Here is an 18,535-nt window from a genome sequence, read left to right as displayed (position 1 = left end):
AGCCAGCTGCAGAGAGGAGGAGAAAAAGGAGGGGGGAGCAGTGGAGGGAGAGAAGGAGAGGAAATAAGGAAGAGAGCACAGGGAGGAGGGGCAAGGGAAAAAGCAGGGAGGAAGGCAGGAGCCACATATCCTCAGCATAACAAAAGCCCCAGCCCTTGTTGGCCCCAAAGGCCCCTCCTCAGGGTCTGCAGCTGAGGCCCTGAGAGGGCCTAGCCCCGGCCAGGCTCTCTGCTGGCCCAGCTGTCCACCCCCGGAGGCCTGCACCCCGGGCTGGGGCTGGGGCTGGGGCTGGGGCTGGGGGCGGCACTCACTGGAGTAATAGGCCACGAGCTGCTGCAGGCTGTTGAACTGGGTGCGGGAGGTGATGTAGAAGCCGCCGCTGTCCAGCTTTCGGATCTTGTAGTGCTTCACGTTGAGGCCCTTGGTGTTGTCGAAGTCAGACACGGAGAGGCAGTAGGCGCCTGCGGGGGAGGGCCAGAGAGGAGCGTGACCACCAGGCCTGCCACCCCCCGGCCGCAGCACTAAGCACAGCTCTGTGCCTGTCCAACAGGGGGGGGCAGAGGGATGCAAGCTGGCAGCCCCTGGCCCAGGCGGAGCCAGGTCCGGTTCAGCCCAGCTCTGGGGCAGCCACAGAGACAGGGCCAAGTGAGCAAGGCAGTGCCTGGCTGGAGAGCTCGGCCAGGCATCCTTGACCCTGGCAAGACCTCTGAAGCCTGAGTGAGTGTCCGAACTGTGTGACCTGAACAAGTTGCTGCTTGCCCTCTCCGTGCCTCAGTTTCCTCCTCCGCACAATGGGGCTACTCCCAGGGCCGCTGGGAAGACTTAATAAAACTACCTATAAGAGGAGCTCAGGCCAAAACCGGTTTGGCTCAGTGGATAGAGCGTCAGCCTGCAGACCGAAGGGTCCTGGGTTCGATTCCGGTCAAGGGCATGTACCTTGGTTGCGGGCACATCCCCAGTAGGGGGGTGTGCAAGAGGCAGCTGGTCGATGATTCTCTCTCATCGATGTTTCTAACTCTCTATCCCTCTCTCTTCTGCTCTGTAAAAAAAAAAAAAAAAAAAGAGAGAGAGAGAGAGAGAAAAGAGGAGCTCAGAAAATGCTTGATGGGAGCATAGACGTGGCCTCACGTGGCTGTGCGCACCCCGATTAACTGCTCCCCTCTCTGGGTCTGCCTTGGGAGCCCTCTCTGTGCCCTACACTCCAGGCTCATGCAGGAGCCAGAGACTGGCTGAGGCCGAGGCAGACAAGGCAGGAGCCCATGTGCTGGGCATGACCTGGAGGCTGCTAGGGCTCAGCTGGGCAGCCACAATGGCCCCTCCCTCCTTTCCTTGACCCTGGAAAAGCTTTGGGCTGGAACAGCTCCCTCCTACCCAGCAGGCCTGGCTAGGAGCCTCTGTTAACCTGAGCCCAGAGACAGTGGCCTCAGGGAACAAGGCTGAGCCCAGAGGGGGGGCAGTGGGCGCAAAAGCTCTCGTGGCCACAGACTAGAAAGCCCTTCTCGGGAGGCAGCGTACAGGTGCTTCGCCAGAAGCCCAGCCCCCGCAGGCCATGGACCCTCTGGACAGTCCTCAGATGGAGGCTAAAACCTGTGTGAAGACGGGAAAATGAGGCCCAGAGAGGGGAAGCAGCTGGGCTTCAGGTCACATAGCAAGTCGGGCCCCGAGCTGACCTGAACTGGAACCTAGGTCTCTAAAGCCCATGACTTCCTCCGGACGACCCGGCCCCGTGCACATGGGAGCCATAGGCCTGCGCCTGAAGCCAGCCCTTGACCATGTGCACACACACAGGCGTGTCTGTGCCCATGGCTGCATGCTCACAAAGGCACACACTCCCCGGGCCCACAGGCATGAAGACAAACCCACAATTCACTCCCACGCAACAATACACACACAAAGCCACCCCCATGTGCACACACACGCCCAGACCCACACTCGGCGTGCATGGCCACAGGACCGTGCACGTGCATGACACGGGTGATCTGCTTTCCCAACTCCTGCTGAGGCCCAGGCCCACAGGAAGTGGCCCAGCTTCGTTGCCATGGTGATGGGGCGCCTGCAACCCACTTGCAGAGGGGCCGGAGAGAAAGCAGTGATGCATATGCGTTCTCTTGCTGGGGGGGAGGGGGCAGAAGAACAGGGGCCGGGACCAGTGGGGGAAGGTTAAAGCCAGGTCCCAGGACCCAGTGCAGCCCCAGAGGCCCCGGAAGAAGGGGAAGAAGAGGGACCCCTTGTAGCAACACCCACCCTGGGAGCAAGCCTTTCACTGTGTGACCCCCAGCCCTCCTGACAACCTGTATCCGCTCCTCATCGCAGCAAACGGAGGCCGGAGAGGCCACGTGCCCTCTTTCACTGCCCCTCTGGCGCCCAAGACAACGCCGTGTCCTCAGGTGGACCTCTCTGCCTTTGGTCTTGTCATTTCCTCCACCCTGAGGGTTCTTCCCACTTCACGGCATACACCGAGCTCCTGTTCACTCTGCAAGACCCTGCTCACACAGCCCACCAGAAGTTCTGGCTCCCATGGGCCCCTACCTTTCGTGGTCTCGCTCTCCCGCACGAGGAAGGTCCCTCTCGGGTTCTCTGCGTTGAGCAGTAGCCGCTCTGACTCCCGTCTGGTGATCTTGCCGAAGTACCACCTGGAGCGGGAGGGAGGGAGGAGGGTGATACCGGCGATCCAGGCTTCCTTCCGCCCGTCCACAGGGCCTCTGGCCTGGGCCCTCGGCAGCCAGACCTCCAAGCCCAGCCCAGGAGAGGAGCCCCCGCGAGCAGGCCGGAGGCCAGGGTCCATACTCACTCCTCAGCCTGGATGGAGTCGGAGGGCGCCACGTAGTTGCTGGGGATGTAGCCGGTCTGTCCCGTGCTGAGCGAGTGGGCCAGCCACCAGTCTCCCTCTCTGGGCGGGGGAGCGGGAGGGAACAAAGGAGAAGGGGGCCGTCAGCGGTGGGTCCCGCTGCCTGCAGTGTTCAGGGTGCTGTGCTGGGAGCCCCGGAGGCCGGTGGAGCACCGGGAAGGAACGGCGGGACCAGGCCCCTCGCAGCCCGGCCGGCCATGCCAGCCCACATGCCTCGGCCAGAGCTGACTCCGACCGGCGTGGTCCAGGACTGTGGCAGGACTGGCCTTGGTCAGCCTGGAGCCCGAGCGCACAGGGCAGAGTCAATGGGAAGGACGCCCGCTTCCCTACAGAGAGACCAGCTATTCAAGACACCAAGAGCTGCCTGGGAGTGAGGTAAGGGGAACCCTTGTCTTTGGGGAGCAAGCAAGTTTCAAGAGCAAGTTTCCTGTCAGAGATGGATGTCCAATCAGACCTTCAACTTCTCCCCAGGCCCTGAGACTGGGAAGCCCAGTCCTGGGAGCTGGTGAGACCTGGGTGAAGGCAGGGGGTGGCCCTTCTGGGGATTGGTGACCATCCAGATGCTAACCCTGCAACCTAGAGCGATGCCTGCCTTTGTCACAAATCAGAGGTCACACGGAAGGGATCCCTGACTGGAAACCACACGCCTCCTCTCGCTGCCTGCCCGTCTAGGGGGGAAACTGAGGCCAGAGGGGGCTGGGACTTGCCCAAAATCACACAGCGAGCCATGCCCGAAGGGGCTACAGAGCCCCGAGGCCCGGGACCCTCCTGTACTAACGCCCCACGAGCAGGAAGAGGAGATGGGCCAGGGCAGGAGGAGCTCCCCAGAGGGCGGGGTCCCCTGGGCCTGGTGGGAGGAAGGGAGAGGGGCGAAGTACCTTTGCAGCCATCTGAATGTGAACCAGGTCTGGCTGGAGCGGGGGTCCAGAGACACAGAGGAGAGAGGAGAAAGCGAGAGCCCAACGGGAAAGAAGAGGCAGAGATGGGGGTGGTGAGAGGGAGAGGCAGGAGGAGCGAGGGAAAGAGCAGGACAGCCAGGCGGTGCTGGGGAGGGGCAGCCAGGGGGCAGCCACAGAGGCCTCGCATCCAAAGCAACCGGAGAGGCTGGGAGGCGTCCGTGGGAAGGGGGCGGTGATGGGAAGGGCTGCCTGGGAAACAGGGGCCAGCTCCCTCCCATTCCCACGGCGTGGATGGGAAGACTGAGGCCAGAGAAGCTCAAGGTCACACAGCCAGGCCAGGCTCCAGCCGCCCGATAAGAAGGCGCCCTCCCTACAGGGGCTCGATAGCTTTCTGAGCTTCTCCACCCAAGGACGCCTCTGGCCTCACCACGACCCTGAGGAGACAGACAGACGGCTGTCGGGACGGACTCCCCTCCCCATCACCAGGGCCCGGAGAGGGAAAGGGCCTTGCCAACAGTCACACAGTCTGGACTTGAACCCAAATCCCCGGCTCCTGGTTTTTCTGAGCTTCCCCTGACCCACGTTCTTCAGCCCATTTTGAAGATGGAGAAGTTGAGGCCAGGAGAGCACGGGGCTAGGGATGCCCTCCAAGGCCCTGGGAAAGGGTAGGTAAGCACTCAGACTGGGGCTGAGCCACCGGAGGGGGCGCTGGATCAGAGGGGTAGGATCCCTCTGGCTGGACGGAGGTGAGAGCAGCAGGATACGGCTGTGCAGGCTGACCTGGCTGTGCCATCGCTGACCTGCACTCAGGCAGGGACACAGTTCATGTGGGAGTTTCTGCAGGAGAAGGAGGCCCCAGAGTGAGGGGACAAGGCCCACCTCAAGGAAAGAAGCCCCTGGATGGCCAGGGCCTCCATCCACCCTCTGCTGTGCACCCATCAGGGGTGTCTGCACTTGTCTGTCCCATTTGACCCTCAAGGCCACCCTGAGCGGGAGGAAGGCAGGCCTCAGCCCCCACATTAGGACACGCAGCCCAGCACTTCCTTTGCAGAGTTGGAGAACTTGAGGCACAGAGAGGGGCTGAGACTCGCCCAAAGCTACAAAGCAAGGACTCAAGTCTCAGGGCACAACTGTGATCATCCAGTCCAAAGCTGCATTTCACCAATGGGGAAAACACGGCACAGAGAGGGGCAGTGCTGTGCCCAAAGCGATATCGCAAGTCAATGGCAGAGCAAGAGGGCGGCCAGGGCCCGAGTGCCCGCAGCCAGCAGGCCTCCAGGACACACCTGCCGTCTCCCCGGGCCCTCGGGGCCCAGAGGCCCTCGGGGAACCAGGGGAACATGAAAGAGGAGGCGCAGGACTGGAGGGCAGGGGGCTGGGCTGGTCACAGGCTACAAAACCAGGCAGATTGACAAACCAGAGTCTGAAAGCTGAGCAGCCTCCACCTCAGAGGGCAAGGTCGGTGGAGCGTGTGTCCAGAGGCCAAGGAGAGACCCAGAAGCAAGGAAAGACCCAGCAGAGCCTCTCGCTCCCTGACATCAGCCCACGTGTGAGTTTGGGTTCCTAGTCCCGTTTCTGAGTTTTAGTTCCCAAGGGCAGGGAGGGTGGCTGTTTGCCATCTCACTAAAGGACCCAGGGTCCGACGTGAGCCTGGCCCCAGTGTGAGAGGCATCAGAGAGCTGGAGCACCAGAGTTAGCCACAGGCTGTGTGACCTTGGCCCTGCCTCAGTTTCCCCATCTGTTAATGGGGATAATACTCCTGCATCCCTCCGAGGGGTGCTCAGTGTGCATGAACTATGAATATCTTGATTTGGCTAAAAAAAAATTTGAATTTATATCTCAGTGGTGACCCTCTCCCCACTCTCAAAAATGTGTTTTTAAAACTAAAGCCAAAGCAGCTCAGTCCACCTCCAATAAGGATTTGCTGTGTGACCTTGGGCAAGTACCCTGCCCTCTCTGGGCCTTAGTTTCCTCATCTATACGAAAGATACTATAAATAATACTTCTTATTTCCTTCTTCGCAGAATCATACTTGCTGAGAAGTATGTAAATCAATCGGTATCCAGCCAGCTTCCCTTCAGCAAGCTAATCCTGCATCACCTGAGCCTCAGTTTACCCACCTGTGAAAGGGAGCCATCAAGCCCCACCTTCCCAAGTCTACAATCTGGGACAGCGGTCACCAGCCCTTCAGACCTTACAGGCCAGCAGTGATCCACAGATCCCCGGGTGGCGACCCCTGGCCTGGGCGACTCAAACCTGCCACAGGTGTGCCACGGGCCTGAGGCTGCCCCGCCAGGAGATGCCCACAGCTTCCCAGACCAGCCCAGTGCCGCAGGGACGCGGCCCCCACCCAGCCTCAGAAGCAGCAGTGAATGAACCTATCAGGCAGAGCAGATTCGCCAAATCTGGCACCTTCCCTGGGGCCTAGTCCTTATCCGGTGGGTAGGAAAAAGGGAAAGAAGGAAGAGAATTTCCCCGTGGACACAGACGATGGGGTGGGGAGGGCCTGGGTGCAGGGGAGGACGGCCGCGGCTGGAAGAGGCTTATGGGGGAAAGGGGAGGACCTACGTAATACTTTCAACGATAAAGATTTTTCTAGAAAAAGTCATTCCCCGCCTGATCCCTCACCTTCCCACCTGTGGCCAGAAGAGGAAGCCACGGACCAGAAGCCCCTGAGCCGCCGTTTTATATTCCAACGGCTGCTCACCAGCTGTGTGACCTCGGGCTACTGACCACCCCTGTCTGAGCCTCAGGACCCTCTTCTTGGACCTAATCCTTGTGCTGCCAGGTCGTACATGGGTCAGGATTGTGGCAGCTTTAGAACCTAAGTTATGCCCGTTTGGGTGCTTACATACTGGTCAACTAGGCAAGCCTGGGCAGCGGGCATGGCCCTAGCAGGCAAGTTTCCTGAGGCCTGGGCACAGGGCACTTCGGAGAGGGCAGGTGAGGCCTGGGCACAGGGCACATCGGAGAGGGCAGGTGAGGCCTGGGCACAGGGCACTTCGGAGAGGGCAGGTGAGGCCTGGGCCCAGGGCACTTCGGAGAGGGCAGGTGAGGCCTGGGCACAGGGCACAGGGCACATCGGAGAGGTCAGGTGAGGCCTGGGCACAGGGCCCAGGGCACTTCGGAGAGGGCAGGTGAGGCCTGGGCCCAGGGCACTTCGGAGAGGGCAGGTGAGGCCTGGGCACAGGGCACTTCGGAGAGGGCAGGTGAGGCCTGGGCACAGGGCACAGGGCACATCGGAGAGGTCAGGTGAGGCCTGGTCACAGGGCACATCGGAGAGGTCAGGTGAGGCCTGGGCACAGGGCACAGGGCACATCGGAGAGGGCAGGTGAGGCCTGGGCACAGGGCACTTCGGAGAGGGCAGGTGAGGCCTGGGCACAGGGCACAGGGCACATCGGAGAGGTCAGGTGAGGCCTGGTCACAGGGCACAGGGCACTTCGGAGAGGGCAGGTGAGGCCTGGGCACAGGGCACAGGGCACTTCGGAGAGGGCAGGTGAGGCCTGGGCACAGGGCACTTCGGAGAGGGCAGGTGAGGCCTGGGCACAGGGCACAGGGCACTTCGGAGAGGGCAGGTGAGGCCTGGGCACAGGGCACAGGGCACTTCGGAGAGGGCAGGTGAGGCCTGGGCACAGGGCACATCGGAGAGGGCAGGTGAGGCCTGGGCAGGTGGAGTAAGGAGGACAGGAAGGTGCCCTTTGCCCACGGTGGGGAGTACCCACGGCAAGGGGTGAGAGATGAGTGCTCCCCCAGAGAAGCCGCCACAATGTGGGCGGGAGAAAGGGGCCGTTCAGGGAGCAACCCAAAGGGGCTCTGACTCCCGGAGACTCAGACACCAGGGCTGGGCTGGGGACAGCCAGGCCTCAGACCCCCGTGGGCTTCCTCAGAGCAGGGCCACAGAGGGCCCAGGTTCTCGGGCTCAGGCCACAGGGCACGAAGATCCGGACACGGGCTCTCCAGGCCTGCTGTGAGGCCCGGCCCAGCCAGCCCTGGCCGAACCCCAGCCACAAAGGCGCTCCGCCTGAGCTCTTCACCTCCTAACACCCAGCCCACCTCAGGTTATATCAGAAAGTCCCTCACTCATAGGAGGAGGCGGGGGTTTGGGGCAGGGGCAGGGGGATTACACAATAATGCACCCTAAGCAATAACAATGGAAGGACATGCAGGGTGGTCCCTGGGTGGGGTATGCGACCTGAACACCCCCACCTTCCGATAAGCCCTCAACTCGGATCCCTTCCTCTCTCCTCCTCCTCTAATGCCAGCCCTGAATCCGCCACCACCACACTTCCCAGGCGAAGGGGCGGCTGAGCACGGTGCATGCGGAGGGACGCTCGATTCACCCCCACCCTTCAATCAGGGGCCTCCCATGCATGGAGCTCCAGCGCGGCCAGCCCCCCTGACAGCCGCAGAGCTGGCCAAACACCCGCAACCCAACCCGAAGGCAGGAAAAGGGAAGGAGAGAGGTGGACAGAGCAGGAGCGAGGGCTGCTCTCGGGGTGAAAGATGCAGAATCCGTTTCCAGAGCCGCTCCTCCCACCACGCCTGAGATGCCCTTCCCATCATTGCTGGTTGAGACGCCCCCCCAGTTCTTCAAAGCCTCTGACCCTGCATCCTCCCTGCACCGCCTTTCCCTCCTCCTGGCTCCTCTGCTCCTCCCCAGCAAGGGCCCTGGGGCACGCCTACCCTCCCAGCTTTGCCACTGCTAGCTGTGTGACCTTGAGCAAGTAATTTCCCCTCTCTGGGCCTCAGTTTCCTCATCTGTAAAATGGAGCAAATATGAGTTTCCACACACTCGTGTAAACAGAACAATGCAGCTCCAAGCGCTCCGCACAGGACCTGGCTCACACACAGCACAGTGAACGGAGCTGTGCCACTGCTGTCCGGCCGGCCGGCTCACCTGCACCAGGGGGCCCCCCAGCGTGCTGAGCAACAGGTAATAGGAGGACCCAGAAATGTGGGGAGCCCGAGCAGCCCTCAAGGCGCTCCCCCTTTGGGGGGAGGCAGATACAAACGGCTGGAACCGAGAGAGAACTGGAGTGACACTAGGAACGGGACCCGCGAGGGGGTGGGACGTGGGGAAAGCCCCTCCCCAGGGGAGAGCAGCCTGAGGGAGGGAGAGAGCCGCGGCCCAAGCTCCCATCCAGGCTTTGCTGTCTGGTAGCTGTGTGACTCTGGGCAAGGGCCTTCCCATCTCTGAGCCTCAGTTTCCTCGTTTGCAAAATGGAGACATCCCCTCCCCCCATCACTATAGCCCTGGCGGGACTGCAGCCGCGCACATGTGAGGGCGTGGGTTTAAAATGCCTGGCCCGGCCCCTCGCACCTCTCAGAGAAGGCGGTCTTTGGCTGGGTCTTGAGGGATGAATAGAGTATGCCAGGCAGAGGTGGGGCACAGGGCATTTCAGGCAGAAGGAACAGCATGCACAAGGGCAGGGAGGCACGGACAAGCAAGGCACACTCGAGGAGGGTGGAGACGGCCAATCTCCTGAGCCAGGCCTTCAAGGACCCTCAGGGACCACCTCCACCCTGTCCTCTGGGACCTTCTGGCCCTCCCACGGCTCCCTCCAGCGCTGCACCTCCCTCAGCTGTCCCTCTGTGAGGGACCGCCTTCCACCGCCTCCACTGTTTCCCCTCCAAAGACCTTGAACCTCCCGGGCCCTGTGGTCACCACAGAGGGGGACACACAACAGAAGCCCAGATGCCTAGGCGGATCCACCCTCTGCCTGTCCCCTCTGCCTGGCCTGGGGCCGGCCCCTGGCTGCCCTCTGGCTCCAGGAAGGCGTGGGCAAGGCCTCCTCCCCCCAGGCCTTGATGGGCCCAGCGCTGAGCCATGCCTGCAGCTGGCACTCAGTGTGGGCGGATGGTCAGAAGGAGGGGTGGGTGAGTTGGGAGGGGGGGCGGGGGGGGGGGGCGGGGGAGCGTGGCAGGAGTGATGAAAGGGCTCTCCCCATTCTCAGCCTGAGGTTGAGGTCGGGACCTGGTCAAACTGGCTGGGGGTGGGGGTGAGGACACAGGCCGGGGAGCTGGAAGCGGGCAGCCAAGGGAGCCGGAGACCACAGGCAGGGAGGAGGGACACAGCCGCATGCAGACAGCAGCCCCACCACCACCAGCAAAGCACCCCCACCCGGCCCGCCCACCAGGTAGGTACACACCTGACATCCACCTTCCTCCTAAGGGCCAGCGAGAGAGAAGCAGAGAGAGGAGAAGCTGAGAGAGGGCTGGGGAAGCGAGTGCGGGCCAGGGGTGGGGTGGGGAGGGCCCAGGCTGCAGGGGGAGGGGCAGCAATGCAGCAGGTGCAGTCTCTGCCCTGCCCTGTCAGCCCTCCTGCGTGAGCAAACCGTCCCAAGCCCGCCCTGAGGCCCTCCACCGCCCTCCCTGGGCCCCGAGGCTTCACGGCACCCCCAGGACAGGGGTAGCACCTCACTCCCACTGCCCTTTAGGAGGGGGCGGGAGGAGGAGGACCCCACCCCATGCTGGCGCCCCCACAGGCCAGCCTGGCTCTAGGATAGCCTACCCCGAGGATGGAGTCCCTGGAGGTAAACCAGACACCCACCAGGGAGTCCTGCCCTCCACAGCCTACGCTACCATCTCATCCACATGCCCAGTGCTGACCTTCTCCCTCTATGTGCCCAATATGGGTGCCCCACTCCTCCCAGGGCGGGCTCCTCCCCTTACAGAGGGACACGCTGACTTATCCGGTGTTGCAGGCCCTCCAGCCCTAGGTCACTAATGGGGGCACCTCGGTGGGCACGGCCTCCAGTGTTCAGCCCTGCTTTGTGGAGTCCTGAGTCCTGGGTCCTGGACCCAGTCCTGCCATGACCACATGCCCCCTGGCAGAGTCTGGGATCTGGGGATCGGGGGTACTGTGCCCATTGACAAGTTACTGAGCCCAGACCTCTGTCCCAGGGGCCCTCCTGGAGGCCTAACCACCACCACTTGCCTCATTATCACCCCCACAGGCCCCAGGACGGTCTCCTGGGCCTCCACAGCCTCGCGCTCAGCTCTGCCTGCTGCCCAACATGCTGCCCTCTGCGCCTGAGATGCTCAGACGTGGTTCTGGCCCAACGCCAGGCCCAAGGGCGACAGGGGGGGAGGAACTCACGTATTGTTGACAATCTGCAGCCGCTCCCCTTTCTTGAAGGATAGGTCGGTCTCTGTCCGGGACTCGTAGTCGTAGAGGGCCACAAAGGTGGTCACTCCGCCTGCAGAGAGGGTCGGGCGCGTCAGCACGGCCAGGGGCAGGGAGAAGCGTGGACACCAGGGCCCGTCCCCCGGGGGCGTGGAGGCTGGCCATCAGAGCCCAAGCCCAGGGTCACGGTCACATTCAGATCTGTGTCCGTGTGCCCGGGCAGCCCTGCGAGGGCGGCAGCAGGCACCCGTCTCTTCCTGCCTAGTCCCCCGGGGCTCCGAGCCGTGCTGGCATTTGTTTGGTGTCTGTCTTCTCCACAGAAGCAGAAGCCCCTGCGAACAGGCGTTTTCGCTTTGTTCCTGAGCCTGACACACAGTAGGTGCTCGAGAACCACTAACTGTGGGATGAATGAACCCGTGAACGAAGGACACTGCCCCAGCGGAGGTGGCTCTATGTCTCTCTCCTGGTTCTTCTCTGTGTCGGTGGGGAGCTTGGTGGCAGGTAACTGTCCCCTCAAAGAGGCCCTCTCTCTCTGCCCCCCGTTTTAATCACAACCTCTATCCCCCCACCCTCCAAAAGGCCCTCCCTGGCCCTTCGGTCCTTCTCAGCTGCGACCACCTTCTAGCACGCCGCCCAGTGCACACATCTCGCCTTGTTTCCCTCCCCTGCGGGGATCACGTCTGCATTACACACTGCGGGGTCCCCAGGCCAGAAGAATCTGAGCACACAGGAGAGGTGCCACAAATGAACGGTGTGCATGTGGGTCTGTTGGTCTCACTTGGACGTGTGTCTGTGCCTGAGGAGTCCAAGCGTGTCCATGTGTCTCTGTGAGCTTTTGTGATCTCTCTGCATGTGTACACTCATGCCTCTGTGAGCCTATGGGCATCTGTAAATCCGTTTCTCAAGTCTGTGTCTGTGTCCCGTGTGTGTCTTGGAAGGGCTTTGACTACATGTGTGTCTTCATCCGGGAGCAGGAGGTTAGTTGTATGGGTGCATGTATTTGTGTACACTGCATAGGGGGGTGTCTATGCCCAGGGAGTGCAAATCCACGTGTGCTCTATGCGTGAGCTGTGTGTGTCTATGATGGCGTCTCCAGCTTTGCACATGCACATGTCTTTTAATGATTTCTCTGCACCAGGTGCTGACTCGTTGTGTAACGATGTGTGTATGGCTCCGTGGGAGTGTGCTGGGTGAGAGTACAAGTGCTTGAAAGTGTCATGTGGTCTCCTAGGACCACATCTGTCTCGAGCTTCCCTGTCTTGGCTGTTATACCCCAACGTGCCAGCAGAGGGCGCAGGGGCGCATCTCAGCATCAGAGGCCTCAAAAGAGCTTTGATTTTTCCTCCCAACCCGCCAGGCCCCTTGACCACACACTAGCCACCTATCCCGACCCGTTGCTGGGCTGGCCAGAGCGAAGAGCAAAGCCCCAGGCGTGGTCTCCATGCTGCCCAGAGCGGCTCCCTGACCCTCTGGGCCTTCGTGTCCCCCTGCAGTCCTCTATCTTCAGACCCCTTTACGCTCTGCATCGGACGGACTGTGCACCGCACTTCCCGCCCACAGCCTCCAGGAAACTCCCAGGAGTCCCCAGGCCAGTTAACCCACAGACACTGCCCCTTCGGTGAGCAAAAGGAGCGGCAGCCCAGAGAGGGGGTGTCGCTGCCCCAGGACACACAGCCCTCTGGCAGAGGCGGCCTGGAACACATGCCCCCGGGCCCACTGACCAGCCAGCGACCCCGCCCTCTGCGGGGAGGTGACCGTGTCCGAGGAGTTGAAGCCTCCAAACAGCTTGGGCTCGGCGGCGGCGGCCGGGGAGAAGGCGGAGTTGGGGCCGCGGTGGCCGTCGGCGGAGGCCGGCTTGCTGGGGGTCTGCGAGGTGGGGAAGGCACCCCCACCGCTGCCGCCGCCGTGGGCGCTCTCAGCAGGCTCCAGGCTGCGGCGCCGCTGGCTGGCCTCCTTGGGCTTGCTCTTGTTGCTGCCCATGGTCCTGGGTGGGGAAGAGAGAGGAGCCTGGCGTGAAGGAGGGACCGTGGGGACCGGCAGGGCTGCCTGGGCCCCTGAGACAGCCTCCGCCCTGACCCATTCCACAGACGGGGACTCTGAGGCCCACGAGGGGCACTAGCCTCTTTGGGGACGCCAGCCTTTCACAGCCTCCACAGCTTCATCTGTGGCGTGGGAATGATGGCGTCCCCCAGGAAGGGCTTCCTTTGGTACAGGATCGAGCGCAGAAAGAGACCTCATAAGCACAAGCCCTAACCTCTTCCACATTCTCCTGGGTCACTGCTTCTGTCCCTCGTGGGCTGGGACAGTACCTGAGCCATGTCTGCGCCCCAGGCACTCAGCACAGAGGAGGGGGCTGTGAAGGGTTTGCCGAGTGAATACATGACGGACTGCAATAGTCTGATCCCGGGGGAAAGGTGCTAAACGTGGCCATCAACTCAGGCAGCTGAGAGGAGGAGAGATGGCTGGGAGCTCACCCCAGCCACAGGGCCTTTGCGCATGCTGTTCCCTCTGCCTAAATGCTCCCCTCTGACCACTTCACCAGGGCAACGCGGGCCTCCCTCAGCTCTCAGTGCATAAGCCACTGCCCTAGGAAACGCTCCTCGGACCCTTTCACCGGTCTAAGTTCATGTGACTTTTGTGCCTCTCCTTGGTCACCTGTGGCCCCGTGACCACTTAGTTTGTGTTTGTGTGGTTATATTATTGTTATTATTGTCATGGACTTTAGTCTGACTAGTTCACTGCTCTGCTCCCTGTACCGAGCACAACATGGCACACAGCAGGTGCTCAATAAACAGCAGAATGAAAGAGATTTCTGCCAAAACCAGTTTAGCTCAGTGGATAGAGATTTCTGCCAAAACCAGTTTAGCTCAGTCGGCCTGCGGACTGAAGGGTCCCGGGTTCAATTCCGGTCAAGGGCATGTATCTTGGTTGTGGGCACATCCCCAGTAGGGGCTGTGTAAGAGGCAGCTGGTCGATGATTCTCTCTCATCGATGTTTCTAACTATCTATCCCTCTCTCTTCCTCTCTGTAAAAAAATCAATAAAATATATATTTAAAAAAAGAAAGAAAAAGAAAAAAACAAAGATTTCTGAGCCAGAAACCTGGCCGGTCAAAGCTTCCCAGCGGTGCCCGTTGCCCTGCCACGCCCTTTTGCCTCCCATTTCCCATTGTCAGGTCCTGGCTGGCCCCCACTCCCACCGACCGGACGTGGCCAGGGTCTCCCTACCATCACGGCCACCTCCCTGCTCCCTCTTCTCGGCAGTCCTGACGGGCCCTCACCTCACCTGGAGGAAGGAGGGGGCTGTCCCAGGACCTGGGAAGCAGCCTGGGGTCTCGGCAAACACCAGGCGTGGAGTCAGAGGTTGCAGACTAAAGGCCCCGCTGTGCCTCTTCCCACTCCGTGACCTCAAGGAGTCACTTCCCCTCTCCGGGCCTCCGCATCCTCACCTGCAAAGCAGGGACAAAGCAAACTCTCAGGGCTGCGGTGAGGGTACGCGCAGAAGAGAAATCACCACGGCTGTGCCGGTGGGTCCTGATCCACGGCTCTGCCTCTGGGAGACAAAGCCACGCGCTTCCCAATACTGGCGTTTCCTTCTCGGCTCCCGAAGCCTTTTCTGAGCGAGAACGATGCTGGGCCGGGCACGGTGGTAAGGAGTGGGCTCTAGAGCCAGGCTCCACAGCTCAGGCCCTGCCTCTGCCCCTGAGCAGTCGCATGACCTCAGGTAAGCGACCTAACTCCTCTCGGTGCCCCGTTTCTCCATCTGGAAATGGTTGGGTCGTGGGCATCACTGAGCGAGGAAGCCAGAGTGCTGGCAACACAGCAGGCCACCCTGACATCGGCTCTCGCTGGTCTGTGTGACGCTGGACACACCCGCCGGGTGGTTCCGACGGTTCTCCAGGGCACTGGGCACGCTGCAGGCCCTGGAATTAGCCCAGAGTTCCCTCTGAGAATCTATGGATGGAGAGAAGCCCCTTTGACTGTTTAGGGTCTCAGGCAAGCCTGCGAGCCCTGAGAGCTGAGCCCAGCTCTGTGAGCCCACTCCTTACGTGAGCCTCAGCCGGCCCCTCCGCCCTCTGGGCCGCAGCCTGCTCTGCCGCACAATGGAGGTGTGGCCTGCATGCTCCCTGGGGTCCCTCCAGCTCAGAGAATGTGGGGCTGGGGAGGCCCTAGGGAGACCTGCTTAACAGCCCAAAGGATCACCAGGGCCTCCTGAGGGACCGACGGGCCTGGGGACAGAAATGACCAATTTCTACGGCAACCCAACCCATTGAGGTCATGGTGCCCATCAGCACTCATATAGTCCGTGTCCCGTGGGACCTCCTGACCTGATCACCCACGTTCCCAGGCTCGATGGAGGCTGAGCCCCAACCACCACACCTCCAGCCCACTACCCTGGTCCAGCTTTCACAGCGCCAACTGTGCAGGAGGCTCTCTGTGGGTCCCTGTGGCAGGACGGAGGTGCACTGGACAGGCCCTGCCTCCGAGACGGCACGCCCTAACAGAGCACTTGTTTGTGGCTCTTTGAGAGGAAATAAAAATTGTAAATATATATGTTTTAAAAGTTTTTAAGTGAAGAGCTTTCTAAGGTCCCAAACGTTCTTTACAAGGAACTGAATGATGGGAAGTGAGCCTCCTGTCACGGGAGGTAACCAAGAACAGGAGACAAGGAACTTGGCTAAGGTGCTGTGGAGTGAGAGGGAGAGCCAGCACGGGACCCTGGAGCCTCTTCCCGGCACCAAGGGGATGCATGTGCCCCCTGTGAGGGGCGAAGGAAGAGACAGCTCGTGGCCCTAAGTCTTACACTCCCCTCTGGGGCACTCCAAAAAGCATAAGACAGCCTTCAAGAATAGGCCGAGGCGACTGCAGTGTTTCCTGGTTTCTGGGGTTTGGTCTTTTGTGGGGTTTTTTTTGGTCCTTGTGGTTGATTCTAATCATACAAATAAATATATATATTTGTGGGCAGGAGGCAGGTCGAGGTTAAGAGCCAGAGTCCTGGATTGGAGTACTTGTGTTTGAACCCAAGCCCTACCACCCTGGCATGGGACCCTGTGCCTCAGTTTCCTCCTCTGTCAACTGGGTATAATAAAGGTACCACATCATAGGGCTGCTGGGAGAACCCGTGAGGGGAGTGCATGGAGCACATGTTTCCTCCTGGCATCACGTGACCATAGGGCTGTAAACTGGGACCCACGTGGTGCCCGGGACCCTATCTCCCCGCAGGCAGGACCAGGGCGGATCCATCTCCGTTTCCCGGGTACCAGGAGGCCTGGCTCCTACCAGGTGCTCTGGAAATATCTGCAGAATAGACAAAAGACTAAAGAACACAGACATGTGGTTTGCATCCTGCTTTGTTCCTGCAATTTCGTGTGGAGACCAAGTATCATTCTGCGATATTCAAGCCCTCCCAGAGCCTGGTCCTTCTACGGGGCCCTGAACTAAGCACCTGGCAACTACTGACTCATCGAATCCCCGTGATAATCCAGGAGGTAGATGCTAACAGTGCCCCTGTCTTACTGGTGAGGAAACTGAGGCACGGAGAGGCTGAGGAACTTGCCTGAGGTCACACCATGAGGGTGAGAACGGAAAGAAGTGGGGGTAGGGCTGAAATCGGTTTAGCTCAGCGGACAGAGCATCGGTCTGCGGACTGAAAGGTCCCAGGTTCGATTCCGGTCAGGGGCATGTACATTGGTTGCGGGCACATCCCCAGTAGGGGCTGTGCAGGAGGCAGCTGGTCGATGTTTCTCTCTCATCGATGTTTCTATCTCTCTATCCCTCTCCCTTCCTCTCTGTAAAAAAAATCAATAAAATATTAAAAAAGAAGAAGTGGGGGTAGGAAAACACAGCAGGCAGGCGGCATCCGGGGCTGCTCAGGGCGGAGGAGCTCCTGGGGCCCACCTCTCACCCTCGGGACCTCTCTCCCCAAACAGCCAGACACCGGGCAGATGGGCCGGGAGCGGGTGAGGCAGCCCAGCCCCGCGCCGAGAGAAAGCTGGAAGTGTCGGGCTCCTCACAAAGAGAGCGTGCTTGAGGAAGGACAGGCACGTTTAGGCGGGGTCTGGTCCCTGCAGGGCTGCCGCCATGCTTGTGACCTCGGAGGGGCGGCCCTCTTGGCCTCCGTCTCCTTTCTCCAGGCAGGACCCCGTTTCGGGGCCCAAACACCAAGTCACCATGACTTGTCCATTTGAGAATGGCCAACCCCTCTCCGCCGCCCCCTCCCCCCCCCCCCCCCCCCACACACACACACACATCTCTCCCACCACGTGCACACTCCAAGGCAGAAATAGTAAGGGGAAGTGGTGAGGGCTGTGCTGGGCGCCTGAGGTTCCCAGAGGAAGGAGGCCCCTTTCCTATGGGGAGCCGCTCCTGACCACAGAGGCATGAGCTATCGCTCCCCATGAGAGAGGCCCGGCTCAGGCCCCCCAACACTTCATGCTCAGCGGGTGCCAGCCTGACCCGGCATCTCTCCCTAAGGCGGCCCCGCCCCACGTCCCCGCCCCACGTCCCCGTCAGGGCTGGGTTCCCATCCTCCCTCCCATCTTCCTCACAGGCATCCTCTTCCCGCCCTATCTCCACCCCTCAGGCCAGGCCCTCATCCTGCCAGGGCAGGGGGGCCCTCCGTGCACCCTCCTCCCAGGCGAGGCAGCGCTATAAGCCACACAGACAGACGCGCAGAGCTGGTGCTGTCACCCTCACCCACAGACCCTCAGAGGGAGCACACTGGCTCTCACCGCCCGGCTTTTGCATAGGCTGTGCCGCCCCTTCAGGTGTACAAATGCTCACAACATCCAGAAGAGCCCAGAGAAAACGGGTGCTCAGTCATGACCTACCCACTCCTTCCTTCCCGACTCGGAAGAATACCATCTCCACCGCCTCCTAAGGGCGGAGGGAGGCCAGGAGCTTAGGAGTTGAGAATAAGGACTCAGTCAGACCTGGGTTTGAATCCTTAGATTTAGCCTTACTAGCTAAATCTCCTTGGACAAGTTACTTTGCCTCAGTTTCCTTATCTTTAAAACCAGAGGCCCAGTGCATGGATTTGTGCACTGGTGGGGTCCCTCGGCCTGGCCCGCACCCTCGTGCAATCCGGGATCCCTCAGGGGTGTAGTAGCGCATGAAGCTGCAGGCCAGGTGGCCAGGGAGGAGCCCAAGCCCAGGCTGGGTCCCACACCACTCCCACTCAGCCTGGCCCCACTGCGCCTGTAGCTACTGCTGCTCCATAGCACTGCCCCTGAGGCAGGAGAGGCTGGTGCCACCGCAGCTGCACTCGCCAGCCATGAGCACAGCATCTGGCACACCCTCTGGTGGTGCTCCCTCTGTGGGAGCGCACTGACCACCAGGCAGCAGCTCCTGCATTGAGCATCTGCCCCCTTTTGGTCAGTGCATGTCCTAGCGACCTGTCAACCAGTCATTCAGTCATTCAGTTGCTCGGTTGCTTAGGCATATATATATATATATATATATATATATATATATATATATATATATATATGAATATATGACTAGAGACGCGGTGCACAAATTCGTGCACAAGTGGGGTCTAGCTGGCCCACCCTGATCAGGGCTGATAGGGATGGGCCGGCCGAGGGGAGGGGATGCTGGAGTTTGACTGGCCGGCCCCACCCCCAATCAGGGAGGGGGGCCAATAGGGGGGTTGGCTGGTCAGC

The 18,535-nt window shown here is 60.8% G+C and overlaps 1 protein-coding gene across 3 annotated transcripts in view; it reads right to left on the bottom strand.

The window, feature by feature from the left end:
* The window catches only part of SRC (SRC proto-oncogene, non-receptor tyrosine kinase), a 54,318-nt gene that overhangs the window by 7,457 nt on the left and 28,326 nt on the right, over window positions 1–18,535 (bottom strand). For 2 of the 3 annotated variants that reach the window (XM_084888683.1, XM_084888684.1), the window contains 7 exons: window positions 14,158–14,320; window positions 12,595–12,857; window positions 10,847–10,946; window positions 9,897–9,914; window positions 2,792–2,890; window positions 2,530–2,633; window positions 312–461 (listed from right to left, as the gene is read on the bottom strand). In XM_084888683.1, the coding sequence (XP_084744809.1) occupies window positions 312–461; window positions 2,530–2,633; window positions 2,792–2,890; window positions 9,897–9,914; window positions 10,847–10,946; window positions 12,595–12,853 (730 nt within the window). In that variant the 5' untranslated portion in view covers window positions 12,854–12,857; window positions 14,158–14,320. The remainder of the gene's footprint in view (window positions 1–311; window positions 462–2,529; window positions 2,634–2,791; window positions 2,891–9,896; window positions 9,915–10,846; window positions 10,947–12,594; window positions 12,858–14,157; window positions 14,321–18,535) is intronic. The other variant, XM_084888685.1, reaches the window with a different exon arrangement.

Source organism: Pipistrellus hanaki (assembly GCF_964339955.1).
Source record: "Pipistrellus hanaki genome assembly, chromosome: 6".
Taxonomy (NCBI): Eukaryota; Metazoa; Chordata; class Mammalia; order Chiroptera; family Vespertilionidae; genus Pipistrellus; species Pipistrellus hanaki.
The sequence above is the reverse complement of the archived record's forward strand: the minus strand, read 5'-3'. Positions and strand labels throughout refer to the sequence as shown.